At 41.4% G+C, this 24,324-nt stretch overlaps 1 protein-coding gene across 1 annotated transcript in view; it reads right to left on the bottom strand.

The window, feature by feature from the left end:
* Positions 1-24,324, bottom strand: part of bmp2k (BMP2 inducible kinase) — a gene marked incomplete at its 3' end in the record, with an annotated part of 35,872 nt that overhangs the window by 5,553 nt on the left and 5,995 nt on the right. Inside the window, exons 2-15 of the mRNA XM_084552078.1 lie at positions 17,314-17,432; positions 15,080-15,185; positions 14,610-14,752; positions 12,841-12,962; positions 10,722-10,803; positions 9,121-9,253; positions 7,659-7,762; positions 6,600-6,679; positions 6,250-6,398; positions 5,960-6,150; positions 5,584-5,880; positions 4,150-4,394; positions 3,872-4,032; positions 2,713-2,832 (exon numbers count right to left, since the gene is read on the bottom strand). Of these exons, the coding sequence (XP_084408204.1) occupies positions 2,713-2,832; positions 3,872-4,032; positions 4,150-4,394; positions 5,584-5,880; positions 5,960-6,150; positions 6,250-6,398; positions 6,600-6,679; positions 7,659-7,762; positions 9,121-9,253; positions 10,722-10,803; positions 12,841-12,962; positions 14,610-14,752; positions 15,080-15,185; positions 17,314-17,432 (2,052 nt within the window). The remainder of the gene's footprint in view (positions 1-2,712; positions 2,833-3,871; positions 4,033-4,149; positions 4,395-5,583; positions 5,881-5,959; positions 6,151-6,249; positions 6,399-6,599; positions 6,680-7,658; positions 7,763-9,120; positions 9,254-10,721; positions 10,804-12,840; positions 12,963-14,609; positions 14,753-15,079; positions 15,186-17,313; positions 17,433-24,324) is intronic.

The raw sequence follows: 24,324 nt of genomic DNA, 5'->3' as shown, positions 1-24,324 counted from the left end.
TAGAGACACGTATTCACGTCCTCGCAGGCTCACGTCGCAAGATCGGCCTAAAAACATCCCGATACCGCAACATAACGTGTCTAGCAGCAAAATGAAAAACAACTGCAGGAGAAAAATCATCAACTCGTATTCTTAAAATGCAGCCGTGTTAGATGAAAATGCACCCACGTACGTGCATCCTGTTTTGTCGTCTTTCTTTGGTCCTAAATTTTTCTTAAACGCAGTCAGAAAACAGAAGCAGCTTCTCTTTGGTCGCCAGAGCTCTACATTTGAGAGGATTTACAGACACGGATCTGAAAACATCACCATGAGGTGGTGATTTAATCGTTTTCTTGAGGAGAAAAAAAAAAAAAAGAGTAGTGTTCAGACTCTAGCTTTCCAGTTTTTGTTCAACCTAGAAGTCGTCGTGTTTCTCTCGTAACTTTCTTCCAAATTAGGTCCCTTTTGTACGTTATGGACAGAGGCAGGATCGTGTTAAAGCAGCTCTGCCTTTGACGAATTTGCCGAAACACAACATCGGCAGCTGATCGAAACACTAAAGATGTCAACCCAAAAAAAAAAAAAAAAAAAAAAAAAAAAAGGCAAGAACATAGAAAAAGTTGGCCGCTATGTGTTTGCATAAAAAAAAATAAAAATAAAATAAAAATGACGTGAATCCTGAATGCACTAACTGACACGCTGTAATGGCACAAACACAGGACGCTAAAAAGCTGATCAAAAATTTGTTGCAAATTTTTTCATGCCAGCTTGAAGGAAAGAAATTTCTATTTGATCTGTTTTATATTCAGTACAAAAACTCCCTTCGTTTTATTTTTTTTTGTTTCGTTTTTTTGGTTTCTTCTTTTTCCTACGAGCCAATCTGAACTCAAATCGATTATATTCATTAAGTAACGAGTGAAGACAATAAAATATTTCCACACTTACATTCAAGTGCTTATAGGGTTATATTGCATCGTTATCTTGCCTTAATTCTACTCTGCGCTGTAGCCACTGGATTTGCATTATACCTGCATATTAAAAAGGACACAAGAGATGTAGTTACTGTAGAAAAACAAATCTTCTCCCGCTCCTCTCCTCTACAAAATAAGCGTCGTAGCATTGATACTCCTCACCATTAAATATATTCTATGACTTACAAACAGCATTTTTCCTAAATTGCCTATCAAAACAGTAACCAATTCACATTTAACGAGCAGGAAGAGCACAGAGGCACAGAAGCTTATTGCTGCCGCTGATGTAACATATGAAGAAATACTGCACTTTGATATTCACATTTGTTATACCAAGGCTATGGTCTGCGTCAGGTGTGAACCACATGCGATCTAACTGGTTAGTGAAGCCAACTAGAGAGCTAACCGTCGGTGGATTTTAGCGTCGGCCTCCACGGTAAAGTAAAGTGCACAGTCCACACTAGGAACATTTGAGGCTTCAAATATTCTTTGCAATTTGAATGGCTGCAGACGCGCCAAGGTATTTTAATGTAAACAAACTTTTTGGAAGTTCAAGTGTGTCCTTTTCTTTATTAGTACCAGGGCTGAATAATGCTATTCGACAACATCACATAGAGCTAAAAGACTACAACTCTACCAAATGAGCCTGAATAGGCAGGAATGGGTTTGGCTGGGTTCTTCAGAGAACACCAGGGGTTATTGGATTGGACACGTAGCAGACACAGGACTATGATCTTGGTGAGATGCATGAACATTTCTTCCAAAAAAGCTAGACTTGAGCTAGATTACAAGCTAATCTGAGGGTGGAGAGGCTAAAACTAAATAATTACTCTAGGTTGAGTTACTGAACACAAAAATCTACTACAGCTAGTTGACCCTTTTGTTATGGAATGAGACGCACAGGCCGACTGACACCTTGTTTGGAGTAAAAACAAACTTTTAGAAAACTGTAGGTAAAACAAAGGGGTAGCACTGGCTGAACGCCTAAAAGATCATTTGGTAAAACATGGCGCCACAATATATTCTCTGGACATTATTCTGAGATATTTAAAATTCAGAGGCATGAAACAAATAATAAAAGAGTTCTAAACTCTTGGGGGGCATTTAACTACGCTCTGCCGTAGAATTTTGGCATCAATCAGACCTGTGACGTACCAGCCATGAGTCATGTTCAGCTTCTCACCTCAGCCTCATTATGTCCCTATTGCTGCTCGTGCCGACGGAACAGCTGTGATTTATTTCAGCTGTGATCCTTGCAGTAAAAGTTTTTGCTTTTTACACTGGCAAAACAAAAAAACTAAAAAAAAAAACTCGCTATGATTGTTCACTCTTAGCCCTCATGGTGAAACGTAAGTGTATGGATACCTTGCTTTAGGTGCTTGACTGAGACAACCGCAAACCCCTGGCAGATTTAGGCTCATCAATGAGGAGACTTCCAGCTGACTTGCATAAAGATTTGTTACAGCAGTGCAGAAGAAAATGATCACTAATAAGCCCACTATTAAACTGACACCGACGCACCTGCTACTACCGCTCAGCTCACTTTTTTCATTCTATTCTATATCGACCGAAGAAGCATATTTAATCTGTTGAGTGTCATTAGGGAAACAACAAAGATCTGACTGGTCATTGATTATTAATGGCCCGCTGTGGGGTCTGTGTGGCATAGGTGCTCCTGACCGGAGGTCAGTAGAGGGCAGAAAGGGGGCGGGGTGGCTCCACAGTGTTGGGTCCTCACGGTAGAGACGCCTCTAAGACTTGCCTGCGTTGGCCACAAATGGGACCGAGCCAAACAGATCCTCTGGTGGAAGGGGCTTAGCGGAGGAGGCAGCGGGCAGCGCTCGGTCCGTTTCCACGCTCGCTGTTCTCTCCACTGGCTTTTCTGTTTGTGGGGTCACAGAGGGGAGGATAATTAGATTCTGAATATAAAACTTGAACCATTAACAGATGAAAGTCACAGTTACAGTAATATACAGTATACAGGGCCGCTTCAAAGTATAAAAATGACTCAAAACAGAACACAATTATACAAATGAAACTGAGATATTATGCTTTTGTCTAAGACAATCAATCATTTGTTGAGATCTATGAGGTGCAAACCCTCATTTTCAGTATGTGACCTCCTTGTGCAGCAATAACAGCAATTCCCGATCGGTCGTCTACAGCAGCTTGGAATAATTTTAGCACATTCCTCAGAACAGAACCACTTCAGTTCTGGGCTGTTGGTGGGTTTTCTCACATGAACTGATTGCTTCAGGTCCTTCCACAACATTTCCACTAGATTAAAGTCAGGGCTTTGACTTGGCCGTTCCTAAACATTCATTTTGTTCTTCTTAAACCGTTCTTCTGTGGAACAACTTGTATAATAGGACTCTTTGTTTTGCTGCATGACCCAGTTTCTCCCAAGCTTCAGCTCACGGACATTTTCCTTAAGAATTTGTTGTTATAATTCAGAATCCATCGATGATAACAAGTTGTCCTGGCGCAGAAACAGGATCTAAGAATATTACCACCACCATGTTTCAGGGATAAGATGAGGTTCTGAAGCTGGAAATTACTTTTGCCCCTCACAGATAGGTCACATTGGGTCATTTTCCTGAATAAACAAATTGCAGAGTATAATGTTTCTGTTTCACTTGTTTGATTGGGTTCTCTTTGTCTGCTTTCAGTCTGCTGATGCTTTGAAACTCTGAGGGGTGCATACTTTTAAGCGGCTCTGTACATGCGCTCTGCTATTTCTATCGGAAGCAAAACAAACACATTGATAAACAGTCTTGGGATACATGTGCCATGTGCAGTGGTTCATGAGAAAAGCACAAACATTTCCTCAGCTTGTGTGCCGACTTTCTACTAGACGTTAGCAAACTCTGTTTTCATTTTTTACACATGTAATTGGGAACGTTATTGGAACTGTCACTTGCTTGCTCTGAGCATGTCAAACTCCCGGTCGAGGAGCTCTTCCGCGGTCAGTTTGGAAAAGTTGTCCTCTCCAAAAGGGTTCCAGCCCGACATATCAGGGGGGTTACTGACTGCGCTGCTGCAGCTCTGAGAGGGCAGGGTGATACCATCGAGCAGAGGGTTTCTACGGCAGAAAGAAGACAACAAATACACCTTCTTACTGACGACATCTCCTTGGCATTTTGGTTGGGTTGATGAACATCAAAATGCCAACATTTAAAGGCACACATCTCTGAATTACCTAGGGTTAGTGTATGAGGGATCTACAGGGGACGGTCCCCCCATGTGGCCAGCTCCAGCTCCAGCAGTGGGTGTGGTTGCATTATAAGAACCGAGAGGAGTCTGGAACTCAAGAGGGGAAGACATGTAGGGAAGAGACTGCTGAGCGGGATGATGTTGCTGATGTTGCTGATGCTGCTGCTGCTGTTGTTGTTGTTGTTGTTGCTGCTGCTGCTGCTGGCCAAAAGCCTGGTGGTATTGGTGCAGCTGTTAGGGAAAGGAAAGAGAGGGAGAAGAGGGGGGAACGGAATGAGGGACGGACCATTGATTTCATGGCGCATAATGATGATGATGAAATGTCGTTAGAAACCAGTTCTGGAGTTGGAAAGCTGGGGACACGGTGGAGGTTGGGGGGTGAGGGAATGAAAGTCAGCTTATCATATACTGGCTGAAATTTAAAGCTATGTCAAGAGACTTTCTGCTGAATTACAAACCTTTTTACCAACCTTCAGAATTCACAGTGAACGTGACACGAAAGCTTTCTTATATTTACGAATCTCTACAACATCTATTTTAACTTGGACGCCACCACAAGCATATGACAGTATTGTTTGAAGACTAAAGCTCAGACAGTTTCACGTTGTCTTAACCATCCATATTTGTGAATGCCCTTTCTTCACATTGCTGCTGTGCTTTTAAAGTAATATTCAAATGAAGTCGATCCAAGGTCTGCAAACCGTATTAGAAATTTGCAGTTTATTAGCAAAGTATCTCCATCACAACAAGGAGCGGGTCTAAGATCACAGAAGAAATGCTGCTTTCAAGCACTCAGCAGGTATCTAGGGACTAAAAGCGGTATTTCTGAGAGGTCCACTCTTCCCCTGCTTGTGAACTACTTCATATGTCTGGATGCAACAGAGAGGAAACTGCTCGATTTCACCCTGTGTTCGATCCCCTCATGGCTTCGCTCAGACCAGATTGCCTCTGAAATAAAACAGATGGTATGCAATCGGTGGGAAACAGACTAAAAATTGCACCACGCTTCAAGTGCACATTTGGAGGACCTGCGTTTGATTCAGTATCTGCGTAAATACTAGTTTTCAGAATGTTTGGACAGATTCAGCAGGATTTCTGAGCGTCTGCTTCCAATGCTGCTTGGCACAGACGCGAAGAGATCTGAGCGAAGAGGACTGGCTGCCAGTGTTTGGAACACAGAAAGCAAATTTAGGCTATTCTGACATTAAACGAAATAGTCTGTGTTATTTCCTGCTGTGTCTCCATGTGTTTCACTGTCATGTGCTCAAAGTATTTACTGCAGTTCAAATAAAATATTCTGCTCCGCGTTTGCTCGATTCCGAATTAGATGCATTTTCAAAGGTCTGAATATGACTGGTACAAAATTGGATGGATGTCCCTTTTTGTGCGTACAGAACATCGTCTACAGCATAGAACTCACCATGGCTGCGTACTGAGCTTGAGCTTGAGCCTGAGCTTGAGCCTGAGCTTGAGCCTGAGCTTGAGCCTGAGCCTGAGCCTGAGCCTGAGCTTGAGCAACCTGCTGCTGATACATCGGCTGCATCATCATCTGCTGATGCTGCTGCTGGAGCATGGCCTGCTGCTGCATGGCCTGCTGCTGCATGGCCTGCTGCTGCATGGCCTGCTGCTGCATGGCCTGCTGCTGCTGCAGGGCCTGCTGCTGCTGCAGGGCCTGCTGCTGCTGAAGCTGGAGGGACTGCTGCACAGCCTGTTGGTACTGTCATAAAGAGATAAAAGAAAATCCTTAGGAATAATTCCATAATTACTCAACTGCCAAACTTCTATGGTGAACATACCTGGAGGTATTGGAGTTGCTGTACACTTGCATGGTGTTGCTGCGCTGCTTGTTGTTGTTGTTGTTGTTGTTGTTGATGATGATGCAGCTGCTGTAGACGCAGGTCACCAGGCTGTAGCTGCTGCAGGACTCTGTGTTGCTGACTGCTGGGCTGGGGCTGCATGGCTGTCTGCCCTGAGCCAGGAGTGGTAGCTAAGGGGACAAGTATGGATGAGTGTTTTATTGCAAGTGAAATCCATGACTGAAAGCTAGATAAAACATTGATGCAAGAATAACCTATATCTTACTAACCTTTCTGTCCATTGCTGACAGGTGCTGAAGGCATGGTCATTTTGACGGGGGTGACAGTGTTGGCGAGAGGCAGGACGTTACTGTTTGCAGCTTTTGGCCTCTGTCTGGGAGCTATCGACGTTTCTGTTGGGCCCACGGAGTCCGTTATCCTGGAAAGGAGAAGCAAAAGATGTGGTTCCCCTCGTGTTTGGTTTAAATACAGCAAGGACTTCTCTGTATGTCATCAGGATGTCTAATACGCTATATCTGTTTCATCAGTCTGAAGCAAATTAACTACATTATTTTATTTTAAAAGTCAATGCCAGTACTGGTTTATATCTCATAAAAAACTCCCCATCAGTGAGCAGTACCTGGCTTTTGTCATGCTCTTCTTAGCAGCAGCCTCACTGGCTGTTTGAGGCTCTGGCAGCGACGTAGGGATTGGAGAGTTCTAGAAAAACAGCAGGAGATTCACATTAATACGTTAAGTACATGTGTTTGTATCCATCAGAATTTTCTGCACAAAAAAAAAAAAAAGACTAAAAACATCAGCAGATTTTCATGAAAGACCTGAATGTGGACATAGAAAACCCAAATAAGCAAAACTATTACACTTGAGACAATATTACATTACAACTAAAGGCCTGTCTCACGTTAGCAAGTGTTAATGTTCATGAATCCACTGAACAACCATGGTGTTTAGGAACAAAGCCACTACTCTCCTAAAAGAACATTTCTGCCCGTTTGCAGTTTGCCAAACATCATGTGGACAAGCCAGGAGACTACTGGGAGTAGAACCTTGTCCCAGTCCTTGAAACATGGGGAATGTCCTTATCTGGGCTTCTTTTGCTGCATCTGGGACAGGACGACTTGCCTTCATGAATTCTAAATTATACCAGGATATTCTAAAAGAAATGTCACGACATCTGTCCGTGAGGTGATTCTTAAGAGAAACTAGGTCATGCAGCAAGACAACGACCCCAAGACAGAAGAAGTTGTTCAAAATGAATGTTTTTTGAATGGCCAAGTCAAAGTCCTGACCATAATCCAATAGAAAAACTACCAACATCTGAGCACTGAAACAGTTCTGTAGTGAGGAATAGGTTAAAATTCCTCAAAGACACTGTAGATGACTGATCTGAAGTTACTGGAGATGTTTAGTTTCTGTTAATGCTATACAAGGAAGGCCACCAGATACTGAAAGCAAGGGTTCACTTACGTTTGCAACTTACAGATATGTACAAAAGCATACTATTTCTGTTTCATGTGTTTGATTGCTTTGTCTACTTTCAGGACTTGAAGATTTGTGAAAATCCTCGTATGTTTTGAGTTATTTTTATGCAGAAATATTTAAAAATTCTCAGGGGCACAAAAAGTATGTCCATGAAGGCTGAAGACCAGTCGATTGTATTGTTATTCTGGTAACTTACAAAGAGATTAGGCACTGGACAGTCTTTTCCAGCTAATTTGAAGGCAAAGTAGGACACTTGGTAAATGTCTGGTCTCTTCTCCTGGTCTGGTTCAAGCATATATCCTGGAACAGACGGAGAGAGATGATGTTATTACGCCGATTATAAAAACATGGTCCGATTTAATGTGGTTACTGTGCATCTTCTCTCTTTGGCCACTTGAGGGAGCCGTTAGACCAGTATTTTAAAAGGGAAGCACAACTGCAGGATATTTAGGGAAGTAAAAAAAAAAAAAAACTTGACAGCAAACAAGGCTGTCATTACGCACAGCCCTCGACTGGTTTAAACAGGCTCAGGTTGTGTGAATGTATCACTGAAAAACTCCAGAGTGGCAACAAAACATGGACAAATCACAATCTAACTGATGAGAAAGAGAAAACAGAAGTATCTGGAAAACCCCACAAATTCTCAAACTGTGTGGTGTACTATGTGTAAGCGTATTAGTAATAACACTTTGGCACAGTCAAGCTTATAGTTAAGTCGTATAATATCGACTTTAAACATGCCTTTCAAGTTGTATTTTATAACCACATAAACTAAAATAAGGAAGTTTTTTAATAATATGAAAAGTGTAAAAATCTAGTTTTTCTTCCTCCCTGTCACCCAAAGGGCGGACAGTTCTCTTTAGGGATGTTTCCTTTGATTCATCAGCACGTCTAAGTCTTGCCAGTACACAACAAGCTGGAGCAATGGCTGCTGCAGCTGCTGAAGTGGAGGAAATAACACCAAATGAACGTAGTCACATTACTTCCCTGGTATGGAAACTGTTCCATTTTGCTGTGCTGTGTAAAGTTTGTCCAATGGTTATTAAAACTAGACGTAGTGCCATGATGACAGATCTGTAACGGCAACTGGAAAAAAAAAAGCTCCAAAACCGCAACTAATAATTAGAAAACATTAGCTGCTCTTTTTCCAGAGTCGCACAAATCGACAAGACAGGGCACAGATGGAAGGAAGCCTGAGTTTGTTATGATGTTGAAATCATAACAGAATGAACCATTAATCCGCAAATATTTATCAGAGGTAGCTCTACTACAATGAAACATGAAATTAGACTGGACAGCTGGAGAACGGGTTGTTTTAGTCATCAAGAACAGATCCCTGGACCAGTACCATGCATCACGACATGAGCCTGACTGTTAATTTTTTACTGACAAGCAATGCTCTTCTTCTGGTGTTATTCCCGTTAGTCTTCAGCTCGGCAGCATCACCGTCTTGTAGATGAATGTTCACTTAAAAGTGGTGCACTGCTACATAACAACGGAGGCCTTTCTGATCAAAACACAGCATGTTTGTTGTTATATTTTCATTGTGAATGTTTCCCACTCAATCTAAAAAAATCTAATGATGATAAGTGTTGGCCTTGTGTCAAGAATGCACCAAAATCAATACATAATATGAGCGTGTTAAACCATCCACTTACTGATTAAGCAGTGCAACTTGAAGGAGAATTTTGAGTTATCTGGAACAGTCAAGGTTCCGTCACATATGGCAACTTGACTCTCCCCAAATGGAAGTGCGAAGAAACATAGCTTGTACAACAAGCATCCAAGTGCCTGTGGAGAAAACACAGACAATCTGGTAAATAACACTTTTATTCACTTCACGTCACTTTCAGTGGTGGGTAGGGCTTGAAATCTTCAAAGCTGGTGCTATTCACAGCATGGACTTTCAAATATTCACTTATAACATTAGAGTTAAAAAAAAATTAATGCTGGACGAATTGTTATGCAGTAGTGTAGTTGTTTTTACACTTAATTAGAGTAAAATCAGACAACAAACTAAAGGAGCGTACACACAAGAAGAGAAATGGTGATTTGTTTTTTTTTTAAAAAAGGAAATTCAACTAGATGCAGAGATGATAAGTGGAAAAAACCTTTAGTGACAAGTGGATGGGTACCAGGTTGAACTCAGCTCAACTTTGCGATAAAGTCGAGGACCAATGGGAGCAACTGATACCGATTTACAGATTGACATATAATGCAAAAACAGAGTTCCCCATGCAGATAGCAGCATTGGATTGTCCAATCGTTGAACCGAAATGGATGGATCAGCGATAACAATATGACTCCCAGCCTAATATCTTTGTGCAGCCCTGACCCTTCATCACGGACATGGATTCCACTAGATCTCTGAAGGTGTGCTGTTGTATCTGGCAACGAATACTTTTAAGTCCTCCAAAGTGGGGCCTCTGTGGATCTGGGCTTGTTTGTCCAGCACAGATGCTCAATTGGACTGAGATCTGTGGAATTTAGAGGGCAAACCATCACCAAGCCATTCAGGCACATTATCCCAACTTTGGAAATAACCAGTGTGGAGGGAATGTTTTCCTTTATGCGATCTAAAGACAGATATTCTTCACTGTCTTCCACTCCACAAGCTTATACAGTCTGATGCCGATTATGTCCCAGATTTAATCTATTCCTCTGCCAATGTACACACTTTTATAACTTGTATTAATGCACACTGTCAGACTCCGTATTATTTGTCAGTCTTAATAAAAGTATTGATTTATAGCGACTAAACGAGAGAACATGAAAATGTCCAAGTGCGAGTACAGTGTTTTATGAGCACTAAGCGTCCCATCACAATTTACACTGCTCCTCAAAGTGGCTGCCATCCAAGCGTTTGTTCCTGCCTCTCCGTTTCACACCTTCACAACAGCAGAGGCCCATTTCACGGAAGCTTATCAAGGTCGTCGACTGGGCCTAATTATCTCAAATAAGAGGACAATAGAAGGGGGAAGGCGGCGGGGAGGGAGGAATAAACGAGAAGGTGTCCTGGCTTTGTTGTGAATTGTTGTTACTTAATGCTTTATGACGGAAAGAAATACTGCCGGAGCGTCGGGGAAGGCAAATAGCCCGGAGTGAGCCAGGAGAGAGAAAGAGAGACGACGGAGAGAGGAGGAACCTGTCGGGGCAGAGTGACGCCCAGCGTGCTGCCAGAGAACAAACCAGCCTTGCAGGATGCGTAGCAAACACTCATAGACTGTGCACGCTCACAGAGGACAAAGGAGGCCCTTACCCATATATCAGCCTTAGTGGTGATGGCTTTTCCTGCGTACAAATTAATCATCTCTGGAGCCCGATATGAAAGAGTTGTGTACCTGTGAAATAGGACAACAGGAATTAGTCGATGGCAGGGCTGAGAAAGGTGCTTGCTTATATACTATATTTAATTAGTAACACACTGGACATATAGCATCCCCTTAGAGAAGTGTTTCTTATCACCTGGTGAATTTAAGGCGTTTTGGATCAGATGGAGATACCTGGTTCTACAGGTGCAACATTCATGAACGTTTATCTGTTTGTCTGTTCTTTGGTGCTGAACAGGTAGTGTAGAGTGGAGCTTTTTTGTAGAGAGTGGTCAGACTGAGTCAAACCAAAGGTTATACTTTATCTTAGTAACCTGAGGGGAACTACAGCCATAATTCTTTGTTGGTTGTTCCCTACAATCACATCCTTTCACACTGGCTTTATCAGTGGACGACATGTATTCAACGTAACTGATGTCAAACAGATAATAAATTCCAACTGAATGGTGTACAGGAACGCTAAATTAAATAATCTCACAAGACACGGGTTTACTAAAACATCAATCAGAACAGAACATTTTGTACTCGAGTTGTAATCCGAGTTTTGTGCAGGTCACTAAAATCCGTAACGTCAGCTTGGAGATCAATAAATGACATAATGTGTGCGCCCATGATGCACACACAAAAAACAAACAACGCTGTTAATGGTTGTGAAGTAGCTGCAGTAGAAATCCATTAGAGGCAGTTAAAATATTCTCCTGCGAACCAAAGGATGTCTGTCTTTATTTGCATACAGAGCGAAAAACCGAGATCGGATCTAGAGACCTGGCTGGGGACGCATTTGGAGATGCATGACGTTAACGCTAACATGCATACCAAAAGCTACTATCAGACTGTCCAGAATGGATGTTAAGGCAAAGTCTGAATAGGGCCAACAAATCACTTAATGCCTCCCTATCAATTTGATTCAAATTCATAATTCATTTATGACTCCTTCTGATCAGGCCAGCCTGTTGTTATTCTTTTCTCTTGCAAGGAATGGTGCAGTTACTTCCATAGTTCTGGCAACGGCATGATTCTTCAGTGTAATGGAAATTTTTATAAATTTGTTTACTGCTGTGTTTATTTAACTAAGGAAGCACATTTTTATTTGATAACTCATGTGTTTCTGTTGACTGATGCAGAGAAGAAAAGAAGGGACAAGAAACTGCCGGCAAAGGTTGTCCTAGTTCCCACTTTCTTTTATATTTCAAATTCAGAATCATTCGGATGATAACCAAACCAGCCGGCCTCGTCTGGAATCAACCCAGCCGACTTATGAAACCGCAAAAACCTTGTGAGTCACAGTAGTTCAAAGGCCTGATGTGTTTCTTTTAATGGCCGTTGTCATGAAGAAGTTTACACACGGCCATATAATCTGATAAGCACCACACACTGCACTTTATTGCAGTTGTAAATGTGGGAAAGTTAACAGGCCTGAGCTGACTGGACCGCTGTGATTTGACTATACACAAATGGAATACATATACTACAGATGAATGAGACACAGGAAAGCTCAAGCGCATGGGCTGTGATGATAAATGAGCAAATCAGTCATTTGCAACGGTCACCTGTGTTTGCAGCAGCGTGTATATTTTTGGATGAAGTGATACAGAGGTATTTTTGTGTAACTGAGCTGTTCTGATATTACGCATGTGAGACTTACAGGCTAAACCAACAAACAGAGCCAGACGTGCAACAAACGGGTGCGCATTTTGATTTGTTCCAGCAGAAACAGCACAGGTGTATTAATGATAGCTGCATTCCATTTTGGGGAAGTCCCACTGTGTGCATTTTCGCTTAGTGTAAAGGCCAGTTTCAACAAACTAACTTCAGGAACTGAGAAGAATCAGAAACCACATTGGGAACTACAAGCCGTTGATAAATTTCCATCCAATCCAAGCTTAAACAATCTCAAGGCTTCACTTTATCCTTGCAGTGAAAGGAAATACTGCAAATTCTTCCACGATACATATTTATCTCGAGCTCCCAAAGTAACTTCTGTCCACCGCCCACGACACTGAAGTTGAATGACTTTTAAGTTGTACTCAGTCACATGCAGAACATTACTTCTTAATCTCGTCCTCCACAGCAGTCACTCCGTCTTTATGGGGAAGCAAAACTTTGTGTGTGGCACTGCCGAAATCGCACAGCACGTAATTTCCCTGGTCGTTCAGTAGGATGTTTTCAACCTGGAAGAAGCAGAGACATTAGACTTTTGAATGATGAACAAACAGTAAGCCAGTAATAGAGCTGTAAGCCGAGGAACATTTGAATATGCATTTGCACCACGCGCAGAAAAGTAAAATGACACCAGTAAGAGTTTTGTATAGCTGTGTGTGTGCCAGGTTTAATATTTTACATTTTGAACCCGCTCAGAGTCAATGTGTGTCCTCTGCCCTCCATGACTGTCCTTTTTCTTGTCCAAACAAAAAAAAAATGGCTTGGGACATAAGGGGTGGGTTTCAGAGGACAAAACAAACACATGCAATGTGCAGTGTTACGTCTTTAATTAATCTATACAGGTATAAGAAAACATAAAATGCATACAGGCTCCTACAGTGTGGATGATCGACATTCTGTGTAAGTTAGTAGATGTTAAATTTGTGAATCTCAAGTTTGTATAAGGAATTCTTAAAACACAACAAGAAAACACGGCCATGTTTCACTTAAACTTAGCAGGACAGCTTGATTATTTTCAGGTTTAAAGCTCAACAGTTTAAAAAAAAGTTTGGCTAACAACATAAAATCATCAAAGATGGGTAGAAAGAATGTTTGAGTACATACTGGAAAGAAATGCATGCAGCTGGAGGTATTAGAGAGGACAGAAAGAAACAAGGAAACAAACATGTGAGAAGTTGAAAGTAAAATAAGTGCATAAGACATAAGAACAAGAAAACAGAAAGCGATTAAGGTGCTTGTGTGCGATGTGACAGAGGATGAGGAGGGACTGTAAGGAGGCTTAAAAACTGTCCTAGGGAAAGCCGAGCTACTGAAAGCAGGAAAGAGTGTCTCAATCTGTTCACAGTTCAGGGTTAAGGGTCTTTTTTGCACTCTCACTTCCCCTGGCGATGCGTGACTGGGCCTCCATGGTCTTTTGTGTCCTTGCAATGTTATGTAAGCAGTGTAGGCTGAACAGATAGTCAGCAAACAGAGGACAGGTCTGTGGAGCTGAAGGGACTGCACTGTTTAGAGTCTTGTCCAACTGGACAGCGTACAGCGGCCCACTGATGGGACTCGGAGGAGAATTCAACCCGGGTGGGAGCCTCTAAACATCAGCAAAATGAGGGTGAATCTGGCGCTATGCCACGCTGGGAATTAAAAATCTAGTCTAAAAGTCCCTTTAATTAAAAGTATTAGTGGACACAACTCCTGCAAGTGTAACTTTGTTGGCACCGGGGAATTCTTTCTTCTACTGGCCTAGCAGATTTCTATTGCTTCCGTTTATAAATATCCTCTGACAATAAATTAAGCGCGTACTGTTCATGTGGCATCCACAAGTTCCTCCTTTTGACTGAGTTGACATTTTGGGAAATTATTGCTGTAGAATCCGTGCAGAGTGCTATGCTTCAAAACAACATGTCAAACGGTGTTCCTCTTTTGAGGAAGTTTGCGAGCGACACACTTTTCTTTTACCGTTTAAACGTATTCGTCATTTAAACATTTAAAGCTTCTGCTCCTGTTTGAAGTAGTGTCATTTTCACCTTTCGCACATGGTTAGTATTAAGAGCACTTGCAATATATAGCACGTTTAAGCAGAACGCTCAAGCAGTTCATTTAAGAGGTTGGAACAGAAGGAAGGGAAGGGAGGAGAGGAAACGGATGAATTTTGTTTTCACCTTAAGGTCTCTGTGGATGACGGGTGTCTTGCACTGGTGCAGGCGGGCCACAGCCTCGCAGGTGTCACAGAAAATGTGGAGGACCTCGGCCTCGCTGAAGCCGACAGTTAACCGCTGGTTCATCTGCTTCACCACCTGACCAGCTGCAGGAGACACGTGGAGGGACAGGTTTTTAGGATTCAACACGGGTCATCAGTTCAGACAGGGAAACCAATATCAGTCAGCGTGTTTGGAAACATAAAGACCCAACAACCTGATAAGTCTCAGTAACCTGAGTATTATTTACATGTAAAGCTGCCTACATGTAAATAACCCTTTAAACAGACATGCTGAGCCACTGAACAAAGGACAGAGGCAACAAACCCATAAAGCTATAAAGCATGTTAAAAAAAAAGAAAAGAAAAATAGCTGATATTTTTACATTTCATTTATTTTACTTTAATAACAAAAATGCAAAAGAGAGGCTGTACCTTTACAGTATTCCATGAGGATCAGGACCTCCCATACGCTGTCTGACACTGCGTTGATTGTGGAGTCCAGGTAGCCAACAATGTTCTTATGGCCTGACAGCTCTTTCTGCAGATGGAATGAAAACATGGGTGTGAACAGGATAGTAAGACAGACCTAATCAGACAATACTGGCAACAAAGGAAGAAATACGGAAGCTTTTGAAATAAAATATTTAAATAAACCCTCAACAGACACAAACTGCTCAATATAGAGAGTAACTATTGGTACTGATGGGTCTAGAAAAGATTTATTGGATTGGGCACACGCCGTTTTGCTCCTTTCAGCAAGTGTGCGTTCGTGTTTGGACATGTCTAGTGTTTCTGCTGTGTTTGTTTGGCAAAGGGACGCTGCTTCTCGATGTACAATCAAAACAAAATAAAACATGAAAACTGCAGCCTGAAATAATGCTCTGCTCAAGTTGTGTACGCAACAAAGTAGTACACTGGAATCAGATTTGTCTACGAATACAACGTTTAAGATGTATAACCTTATATAATAAAAAAAAATGTAATTATGTCCAATAAAAACCCACTTGCTGGAAAATGGGAAAACCTAATTTAAGACTGTAACAGACCAAAGACGTGACCGGAACCATGCAGAGTTCATCCAAAAGAAAACACCCCAGTCGCAGTCAAGCTACTGTGTGTGTGTGTCCAGAATGTTTGTGTATTCTTTCATGGTCTTATACCCCTGCTGATCTCTTAACACTACTAATCTGTCTTAACTTGATCCATTTGCTGGACTCGAGTGGCACCGTGTTTTGTTTACTGGCTGTTAAATGCATTACAGTTGAGGGACTGCTGTGTGTTGTGGAAACCGACACACCTAAGGCTACGTCCCAACAGGCCAGGACTGTGTCAGTTTTTAAGGTCAGCCACGGGCCCGTGTGGATGATTGTTACACATTGTTCCAGATGATGAGGCTAGTGAATAAACACACACAAAGCTGGCTCAACAGCACAGTGCGAGTTGTTCACCGACATAGGAGGTTGAATGTTCAAGACATCTGCTGTTGCCCGAGTCATACACGTCTGTGAGTTTACAGCATAATAGAGACTATTTGACTTTGAATGACTTTAAACCGCCTTGAATTAATTTTGCCAACTCTGTGTGGCAGATCAAAAAGTATTTATCAATAGACCAGGTGCATTAATACAATGCTAACCAGTTCAAGGCCAAAAGCCCTTCGCTCTTGCCAGACTGGAAATGCCAGATAACTGGATGAGTAAGAAGATGAAACGAAGCCATTTATATGCATCTTGTTTTGTGAGAAAGTGTGTCTTTACGGAGCGTGTGTCCCATTTGATTGAAGGAATACCGCAGTGAAATTAGAAACCTGAAAACTGAAACTTTCAAATCATGAGCATGGTGGAGCTTCAAGTGCAAATGAAGCCGCCTATGCATAAAAAGTGACACAGACAGGGAAGGATGAGGAGGAAATACAGCTTAAATGAAGAATTCATAATTAGACACCGCAATAGAAATGTGGAATATGACTATGAGGAAATTCAGAGAATAATGAGCTAAAACTATAATGTATAATGATAAGCCTCACAACTAATAATGCAACTATCAATATATGATTAATATCAATTCAAGTTAATTATAAAGCTCTCACAATAAAGTCAAGCAGGAACCCTTTGGCTGTGTTGGATGATAACGTATCCAACTACTACAGCAATTGACCTTTGGCTAAGCCCCGCCCTAGAATGTAGATTGACCAATCACAGCCAAGAGAGCTCCCACAGGGGTCCGACACTTTTTCCACAGCGCTCCATTGACTTTAACGCAGGCGTCTCATATTTTCGGTCTCGGCAGGCTATACTGTCAGTATATATACAGCATCCAGGGTATGGATAAGCCCAATGATGTGCGCGCAAAACCCTGTGGAGCTAACCAAAACATCACCGTTACAGCTTAAGTTGCATAGTTGTTGATACGCTAGCACACGCTGAAGAAATACAACGTTATACGTGCGTAACGTTAGTCCGTTTGCTTCGTAATAACGATTATAGAAGTGAATAGAGACGTACCCAGCTTTGCATGAACAGTGTTGCTCCTTGATATTGATACCAGAGCCTTATAGATAACCAGAAAACCACAGCCCAGAAGAGAATGTCGGACGTAGCAACAGTAACTAAGGGGGGGCGGGGCTTAGCCAAAGGTCAATTGACACAGTTATGCTTTTCTCTCACCATGATAGTGATCTCTCTCTTGTAGACGTTCAGGTCCGGGACGTTGTTGACGTACATCCTTTTGAGAGCGCAGCGCACGCCGCTGTGTGTACGAGCCAGGAACACCACCGAGAAGCCTCCTGGAAAAGTAGGAGTTACAGCATTACATTGGCATACTTAAATCTTTAAATTTAAATCTAAAAAATTAAACACTGATGAGTGGTTGGACTGGGTGTGAACACGGTGCAGATGATGAGGCAGTGGACAGAGACTAATCCTGTAGTACATGAAGATATTTGGAATAGATGTGAAGTAGAAATTGCACTGGGGGAGCAGATTTTTGGCAGTAGTGAAATTTTTACTTTAAGGGAAGAGCGAGTTAACAGAAACACCAATGTTTAACCAGAAGCTGTCGTCCCCGTTCTGCACAAGTCTTTCTGGGTGCGTGGATACTGTGATGGGACACTTCCTGGTCTCATTAGGATTGGTTCACCGAGTCATTGAGTGATGGGCATCACTGGCAAGTCCAGTGGCAGGAGAGAGAAAGAAAGATCTATAACGGTGCGCTTGTCGCTTTAAAGGTTACCTTACAACGACTGAGCGAATGAGCACAAGACCTTTACTGAAGAGCCCGTCAACACTACATTTAAACAGCCCTTCGAGATTCTGTTGTTTTGAGGACAACGCAGCGTAAACAAGCACAACGAAAATTCACGAAGGCCAAACCAGTGTGAGGACGGTGGAACTGAAAGTCAGGCAGAGCAAACAAACAATTTGAAGTTTCACTTGTGTGTATTCACAACACTGAGAGTTACTGTAGCAGACATTATCAGATTAGAAAGCGTGGCTGGTTCCATTTTACTGCACAGAAGAGGCAGCTAATGAGACAACGGAAAAACCTGCTATTGCAGAGCTGCAGATGATAATAGGGCAATAGTAAAATGAGAAACTACCATGAACCACAAAGGGATGGCGAGGGTCAGCTGTATGTAGCTAAATTATAAAAACACATACAATAAAGTACTTTTAGTGAGACATAACAAGGAATTTAGAAAACATTAAGCAGAAGCTGTTAAATGTGCAACTTAAGAGTGATACCGCCTTTGAAAAATAAACAAATATGGGAACAGAAACGTGTCAGGGAAATGAGAAAGTATCAGAACAGAACAATGCAAAAGAGTAAGGTTAATATTGTGTTTGCTGCATAAACTAATAGAGATACCTAGTGTTTGTATCTGCATACTGGATGGCAGAACCAAGAGTCCTGGCACAACAAAGTACCAGAGTCAAAGTAATTTACACTTGGCCTGCCCTATATATACAAAACTGTTGAGTGCTAACCCATCCAGACACTTGTGGTGGAACTGAGCTCAAGACAGAAAACTAAATCATATGACATAGTCTTGTAAAAGAGTGTGCAGTAGTTTAAGAAGACTTTTTTTGCAAGATGAAACAAAATCATGTGTGATGTAGAGTGACAATCCTTCTGTCCGTCATTAGAAACATATTATTTTTTAAACCCTGGTAGCCTACCAAACTGCTTTATGTGTGCCCGCTGATGAGGGTGTATTCTCCAGGATCAGGTTCTCACTACATCACCATCCTGGGGCTTTTGTCAACTCCCATGACTATGCCAGCCACGGAAGTGGTACGCTATTGAGTGCATTATTCTGCTGAGTGGCTTTAGATGGAATGATTTGTTTTCGAGGTGCTTTTGTGCCCAGCATACAAACTTTCAGGACAAATGAGGGACGGCAAAACATCACCCACTCTCATCTTTCACTGGATACTGGCTGTTTTTTCCTGACAACTTGCCACTGTCCAACAAAAGTTACACAGTTTTGCCTTAAGCAATCTTCAATTGACTAAAGAACAGTGAATTTAGAACAATGATGTCAGTGTTTATGCAAAACTAAGATTGTATCTGAAGTGCTGGCTGAGGACGCAATGCATTTTAATGCCAGGTGTGAACACGGGTACTAAAAGCTGGCCATTTGTGATCGAAGTGCCCAAGGACGCAAGTTAACGCAAGTTAACGCATGGTCTGAACAGGGCGTGAAGGAAATCTGTAGTGACACCTAGCCCTATTTAGTAACATGCAGCAATGCTACATTTATAGTTTTCTGCTCACACTCAAGGCACAGATGTTCTTCCTCTGGAGCCTGACGTCATCTTTAATAACAAACCACTCAATGAACGACTGTGTTTTATGTTCATCTCTCTAGATTTTTATGTCTCTCACTTTTAAGCCTTTAATATTATACTTAGAAGTAGGTCTACGGCTAAAGGAAACGCATTGAGTTCTTTGTAACAAGTCACATTTTAAGGGGGAGGATGCCATTTCTTTGGGAGAACCTTCAGAATGGGCTAAAGTATTTCCTCCTTGAGGCCCCTATCCCCTTGACGAACCCACAACAGTTCACCTAAAAGTCTCCAGAGCTGTAAGACTAGAAGATAAGAGTAACAAGCTGTAAAAGACTTAAACTGGCCAGTGAAGTATTACAACAGGAGTTAAGAATATTCGAACTTGCAACAAAGCTGAGTGGTTTCCTAAATGCAGCGGCTTTTCGCTTTTCTTGAATGATGAAATTGTAGTAGTTGCGCTTTGCAAAGCTACTAACTGCCTTCTGTCCCCCTTTCACCTACAAATCTCATCTGTTTTCCCTTCACGTGTAATTTCCTAAGAATCAAATTTGGAAAGGGATGTCTGTTCTGGGAAAACTTTCAAAAGAAACACAATCCCTAAAAAGGCGCCAACTGAACTTGAACATGAATAGTGTTCAATACTTCTGCAGCATCTAAGACATACAAGGGAGTGTAGCCATTTTCAATTAATGAAAAATTATATGTCCCAGAACAACATTACAAATATTATTATGAAGTCCTGCAGCGATGTAGGTTTCAGGTTCAATCTGAAGAAAGAGTCTAAATCAGCAAAAACAAAAGCTAAAGGCCAACCTTGTCCAATAATGAAGTTTTCAGATGTTTCTAACAGGAAGATACAAGCTAAAGGAATACATTTCTTCGGGGAAATGACATTTAATTTTATGTGCCCCGACTGGGCCCATTCGTTTGGAAACTCCCAACATTAATCAGTTCAAATTAAGCAAAGTTTTACCTACACTCTGTTAGTAAGTGACTCATCTAAACAAAACACGCCGAGTTCGCTGAACTCCTCATGTGGACGAGCAGATAGCATTTTTTGTTCACAGTTAAAAGTAATAAATGAGTTTCCATTAACACATGTGAAGGCTTTTGGCAGTTTGCAGAACTGCCAGCCAGTTGCTCCTGCTAATTACGTATAATGACTTTTTGATCCCCCCAGGGATTAGGGAAATCCTCTGAGATTTGGTATTTCAAAGATTAATGGAGAAAAGACCTTCATTCTTTGGCCAGCGACTGTAGTGGCCAAAATACTATTTGGTAACTGAAACTCGGTCAACAAAATGAAGCCTGGCATATGCTGTATATGTTCAAAAAAAAAACACTAGAGCACAACATACAATATGTCAGTTTCATTCAAGGAATCAATAGAGAGATTCTTCATGCTCTTTAGACGTTACCAGTTTGCAAACACCAATCTGTTAATCTGTTTTGTAAACCATCAAAAGTTACACTGAAGCAACACTTGCACCTAAAAATAGACATGAACTTGCTTTTAGAGGGAAGCTGTGAGATTCTGCAGCTGTTAAGCATTTTCCTGACAGAACACCACACTTACCTTGCATATTTGCACTGGACATTTCAAGGTTGAAAATAAAAATTACTATATCAAAAGTGGAAAAGTTCAGCTTACACATTTTTCAGCAATCCTCCGAGACAACATTGCATTCTACATTATCAACACCTGTGTCACTACTACAGTCAATCTAACCAAACTCTAACCAAAACCTCTAACCGTGTTATATCCTGTGTGCTGATTGCATTTAGAATTTATCAGTTTAGAGAACACACACACTAAAAACTGTCCAGAGTTTGGTATGCAGCATCATAAATGAGATTCAATAATTGCAACCTTATAAAGCGTGATGAAAATGAATATGCCGCAGTGGAAAAAAATCCCCTGAGATTTATTGGAAACCTTTACTGAAGGAAATAAACGAAGCTGTGAGAACTCAAGGCCATTGTGAGGGGAACCCCTTATAATAACACAAAACGGTTCATGAATTATAACAGTACTACTTGGTAAATCCTTGAATTACCCATGAACATTTGTTCTTGTAACATTTTGTCAAATAAAAAACGACAGATAATCAAACTCAGATAGGTTGGTTCTGTATTCAACACCACACTACTCTTCTTCACAACAGAGAGGTCACTTTCAGCTGGCAAGGACTTTGTACATACGTTTAGTTGCAGTGCAAAGTTTGAGCATAAAATATTATATGACCCATCTTCCCCGCACCACATCTCAGTTTTGGCGTACACGATATCCCCTTCCTGCCTGTGAGAACTGCAAACACCACTGCAGTTTGTGGCATGCCTCATAACACTGTCAACCTGGACTACAACTCCCCCGTCCTATTCACTTTATTCCACTTCAGTTTACGAGCAAAGCGCAGGAGCCGTGACAGCAATCAGTCCAAATTCCTCTGGCTCAGGTGACTAACAAAAGGCACAGATGAAAGTGGGTTAAGGAACAACAACAGGAGGCGTGGCGATTACTGTGCATCTTTTATTTTTAACCTGTGCTTTCTGAGCGGGAAGGTTTCGGCAGTCAGCTCTATTACATTTTACTTCAACAACGTTAACAACTAAACCAGCAGATAGAGGTCACTGTGCTTTTCGAGCCTTTATATTGACACTGGGAAAGAAAGAGAGGGGTGCGCTAACTGAAAATGATAGATGAGGGTGAAAGTTCCAGCGCTTAAGTGCAGTTTCATGTTTACACCAAAAACAAAACTCAAATGTAGCTTCAAGAAAGTCTTAACTGATTGTTGAGAGCATGGTAGTAGAGACATATAAAGTCTATTTCTGAACTATAAATAATGGTGCGGGAATAGTTAACCTTATGTGACTCTGTTTGGATTAACACCAATAAACTGTGTGTGAATAGGTTGTTAACTGAGAACCAATGGACGCACGTCCTGCTCACAAACGTTCACCGACTTCTCGACTGATTTGGCATCAAACTCAGCAACAGGTTTGCTGATGGCAACAAAGAGAAAAATAGCAAATGCACTGTACATTAAAAAGTCTCTCTTCCTGTTTAAGTTATTATGAGCACATCTGTGCATTCAATTTCCAGAGGAAAGCAAACTACCCCGCATTAGAGTCATGTAAATGATAAATGTTAGTCTTGCAGAACAGAGAGACATGTTGGTTGAACTTAGTTACAGTGCTCACAGTCTCACTCATTAAGAGTGAGGCAGTCAGTCATCACTGAGAGTAGTCATGCATTCAAGTGAGCTTAGATAAGCCTGAATTCAGTTTCCAGCAAGTACTGAGGTTTGACAAATACTGACCATGCGTAGGAGCAAGTCAGAAAACACGTTGCTTGTTTTCGGGCTTATTACGTCTGTGGAGTGTATTTAGTTTGAAACATAATATTTATAACAAATAGTACGTTCACGTTTCAAGACTGCTAATGCCGTTGCTGACATCAAAATGACACATTTGCCAGCTGCTGCTGCACGACATCTTCTGACAAAGTGGCAGTTATGAGAAAACTGGCAGCAAGAATAGATAAAAGATTACTTTCCACAAGAAGTCTATTGTTCATCATGTGAGGAATGTGTGGCAGGGTTAGTATATTTTCTATCTGTGAAGGTTCTCAGTCATCCAGGTCATGATATATTGCAAAAAAAGGCAACTGGACTTGTAGAGGCTTTTTCAAAACTTTTTGGATAGTACATTTTCTAACTATCATCTATTCCAAAAATACCCATCTTTATTCTAAGATAAGACTTCTGAATCAAGCACGTTTGACCAACACAGGAAGCACATTCATAAAAGCTGTCCTCATTCAAGGTCAAGAACGTCTCTCATTACGCTGCAGTTGAACTCAGAAATTTACATATACTATATCAAATGAATTAAAGCTCACAATTTAATATTGTGGGACATTTAATCCCAGTAAATAATTTCCTGTCTGTAGGTCGGTTAGGATCCCTGCTTATTTTAGCAACCTGAAATTAATAATAGCTATATCATCACATTCGTAATAGGTCCAAAGTTTATATACACTTGTCAGGGCGTCAACAAGTCCAAAGACACATAACAGTCACCAAAATGCTGTAGTGTACACTCAAATTAATGGTCCTCTCTTTGCTATCTCCATATGACTCTAGTTCACTCCCATATCTGGCTTCATGCCTTCCCCAAATCGGGTGATCGAGAATGGGCAGAACATAATTCATTAGTAGTTTCACACAGAGAGAATGGTCGGCAACACAGAGATGCGGACACAGAAGGCCTCAATGAGCAAGCACAAAGGCAGCGATACCAATCACGGGACCGAGAGCGCCATCGTACCAGCATTCTTTCTAGGGTGCTAGAATAAGGCAACAAAGGGGTACAATGTGCCTATTCATCACCAGTACAGTATGCTAATAATGTAGATGAGATGCATTCTCACCACCACCCTCCCCTGGCAGAGAGGGAGGATCAAATGGGTCATTCAAAAAAAACATTATCAAAAGGGACGCACTGACCTTTATTGCAATGACTGACGATGTCCTTCTCAAGTCATTATAAAGGCAAGCAAACAAATACTGTATTTATCTTAATCAAAATATATTCATTGCATGTTTAATTCTAAACAAATCAACAGGGTTTTGGTGTTCGCATAAGACATTTAAACAACTTAAACAGATTTCCTGTTCTCTGCACTTAACATCAATTTAATTGTACGTCATTATTGATATTGACTGTATTAATGCACCTTAAAACTAGCCTGACGTAGCCATACTCAATTCTAGTCAGAATGTGAGTCTGATACTGCTCCATTGGGCTGTGATTATGGGGCGTGTTTCAACCGAACCAGGAAAAAAAATGCCTCTCCACTCAATTGGATAGACCTATAACCAATCA

Source organism: Chelon labrosus, assembly GCF_963514085.1.
Source record: "Chelon labrosus genome assembly, chromosome: 9".
NCBI lineage: Eukaryota > Metazoa > Chordata > Actinopteri > Mugiliformes > Mugilidae > Chelon > Chelon labrosus.
The sequence above is the reverse complement of the archived record's forward strand: the minus strand, read 5'-3'. Positions and strand labels throughout refer to the sequence as shown.